The sequence below is a fragment of the Zootoca vivipara genome, chromosome 6 (genome assembly GCF_965207765.1).
Source record: "Zootoca vivipara chromosome 6, rZooViv2.hap1.1, whole genome shotgun sequence".
Classification (NCBI taxonomy): domain Eukaryota; kingdom Metazoa; phylum Chordata; class Lepidosauria; order Squamata; family Lacertidae; genus Zootoca; species Zootoca vivipara.
In genome coordinates this window covers 16,588,178-16,590,249 of record NC_142589.1, presented here as the reverse complement: position 1 = coordinate 16,590,249, position 2,072 = coordinate 16,588,178, and the positions used below count along the sequence as shown (strand labels likewise).

Here is a 2,072-nt window from a genome sequence, read left to right as displayed (position 1 = left end):
ATTAAGTTTCATAAGAAGTCCTGAAGTTGTAGTGTTCTGCGGGGGATATACAAACCTTGCATAGAAGCCAACTCCTAGGGGCCGAGGTCCCTTAATTCACTCCCTAAAATATTTCAAGGGGCCGCTCCTCCCCCCCCCCCCAAGTTCATGGGCATTGCCATTCAAATGGTGTGTTTGCGCCCCATCATGTGATTGATTGATTCTGTGACATAAATCAAATCAGCTTCTTCAGCGGCTCTACTCTGGAACCAGCTCTGAATATGAACTCATTGACTTTGCAGAAAAGTAAGCGGCGCGGAGTTCCCCGCAACAACCCTGTGAGGTAGGTTAAGCAGAAAGCGGGTGGCTGGCCCAACGCTTCAGAGACAAGGACGGATTCGAACCCAGGTCCCGCAAGGGTGGCACTCTACCTACTACACCACATGCCTCTATACAAAATGCACTTTTAATGGTTTCCACACGCCCCCCCCCCCTCTTTGCGATTCCACCTCCCAAGACCCAGCGAGAGTTAACCGCGCCGCCGGCGGGAGGAGGAGGGCCGCTGGGCGGCGCCCGAACCTCCCGGATCCCACCCGAAAGGAGGCGCCACCGCCGGCGCCACCGCCTCGCCTTCTTCAAGTTGGCACTTTGAAAATGTCCCTGCCGTTTGCCCGGGAAAGCAGAGGTCGCCGGGGTCCCGCCTCGGCCTGTCTCCGACCGGGGCTTCCCTTTGCGCCCAAGACCCGCTAGAGCGCGCCGGATCCCGGCCTGGGAAAGCTCTTTTCCCCGCGTTGCTCCTGCTCCTGCTCCTGCTCCCGCTCCTCCATGCCCCGGCGCCAGCCATGCTTCTCCGGCTCCTGCTGCTCGCCCTGCTCGGCCTGGACCGGGCGCCGCGACCGGGAGGCGTCCCGACGGCTTGGGGAGCCTCGGAGGCGCGCGGCCCGCACAGGGATCCGCCGCTCGGAGGTGCCGAGGACGCGGGTGCCGAGGGAGACCCGTGGTGCCCGTACAAGGTGCTGAGCGAAGGCCCCGACGGCGGCGGAGGAGCATCGGGGGCGCAGGGCGGGCGCCTGTGTTTCCGCAGCCGGGCGAGGGGCTTCCAGTGCGCGCCGCGGAGCTGCAAAGCGCACCGCTCGCCCGGGCGCGCCCTGCTGGCCAACGTGCTCCTCAACGGCAGCGTCCTCCTGCAGTGGGGCTGGCCTCCCCTGCTGGCCGAGGGAGAAGAAGACGGCGACGACGAGGGAGCTGAAGCTCCCGCCCCCTCGGCCGATGTCGGCCTGCTGCGCGGCTTCTCGCTCTCGTGCTCGTGGGAAGGCGCCTACACGCGTTTCCAGTGCGACCGCGTCCAGCTAGGTGCCGCTTGCCGGGACTACCTGCTGCAGGACGCGCACGGCAGCGTCCGCTACCGCCTCTGCTTGCAGCCCCTCTTCGCCGCCTCTGCCGCCTCTGCCAACGGCACCGATCCTGATTCCGCTGCTGCTGCTGCTCCTCCTCCCCGGTGGCCTCCGGAATGCGTGGAGTTCACCGTGGAGCCGGCCGGCATGCGGGAGATCGTGGTCGCCATGACGGCCGTCGGGGGGTCCATCTGCGTCATGCTCGTCTTCATCTGCCTCCTGGTCGCCTATCTCACCGAGAACCTCACGCCCCCCGCCGCGCCCGCCGACAAGAGGGGAAACTGAGGCGGCCACCCAAGGCGGGGGTTAAGCCCCGACGAGCGCGCAGTGAGACCCTGGCTGCCCTAGGGTGGACGGGGGAGGAGAGCCCCAGCGAGCAAAGCAACCTTTGAGCGTGCGCATCATGCCGAGGACGCACAGCTATGATCCCTGCTCCGAATTACTTTATGTAATTACGGGAGTAAGCCATAACGGGGTGTAGCATCGGAAGCCCCCCCTTTCAGATTGGTTTCAAATCGGAGGGGGGACCTGTGTGTTGAGATTCTTGCATTGCAGGGAGTGGGTTAGAGGACTCTGGGGTGCCTTCCAATTCTGCAATTCTAGTATTCTTTCAGGTTTGCTTGGCCATAAAGCCCCCCTTCCCCGGGACTGCTTTCTGAGTAAGTCTGCCCAGAAGGAAGGAGCTGTGCAGGTGGGATT

At 63.6% G+C, this 2,072-nt stretch overlaps 1 protein-coding gene across 1 annotated transcript; it reads left to right on the top strand.

Moving 5' to 3' along the window:
- Positions 1–563: 563 nt before the first annotated feature.
- Positions 564–1,789, top strand: FNDC10 (fibronectin type III domain containing 10). The gene has a single exon (XM_088671650.1). It carries the CDS (start codon positions 822–824, stop codon positions 1,656–1,658), a length of 837 nt encoding a protein of 278 aa, XP_088527776.1. The 5' UTR covers positions 564–821; the 3' UTR covers positions 1,659–1,789.
- The last annotated feature ends 283 nt before the right edge of the window (positions 1,790–2,072 follow it).

Coding starts and splice junctions, on each gene's coding strand:
- FNDC10 (XM_088671650.1), top strand. CDS start 822: ATGCTTCTCCGGCTCCTGCTGCTCGCCCTGCTCGGCCTGGACCGGGCG.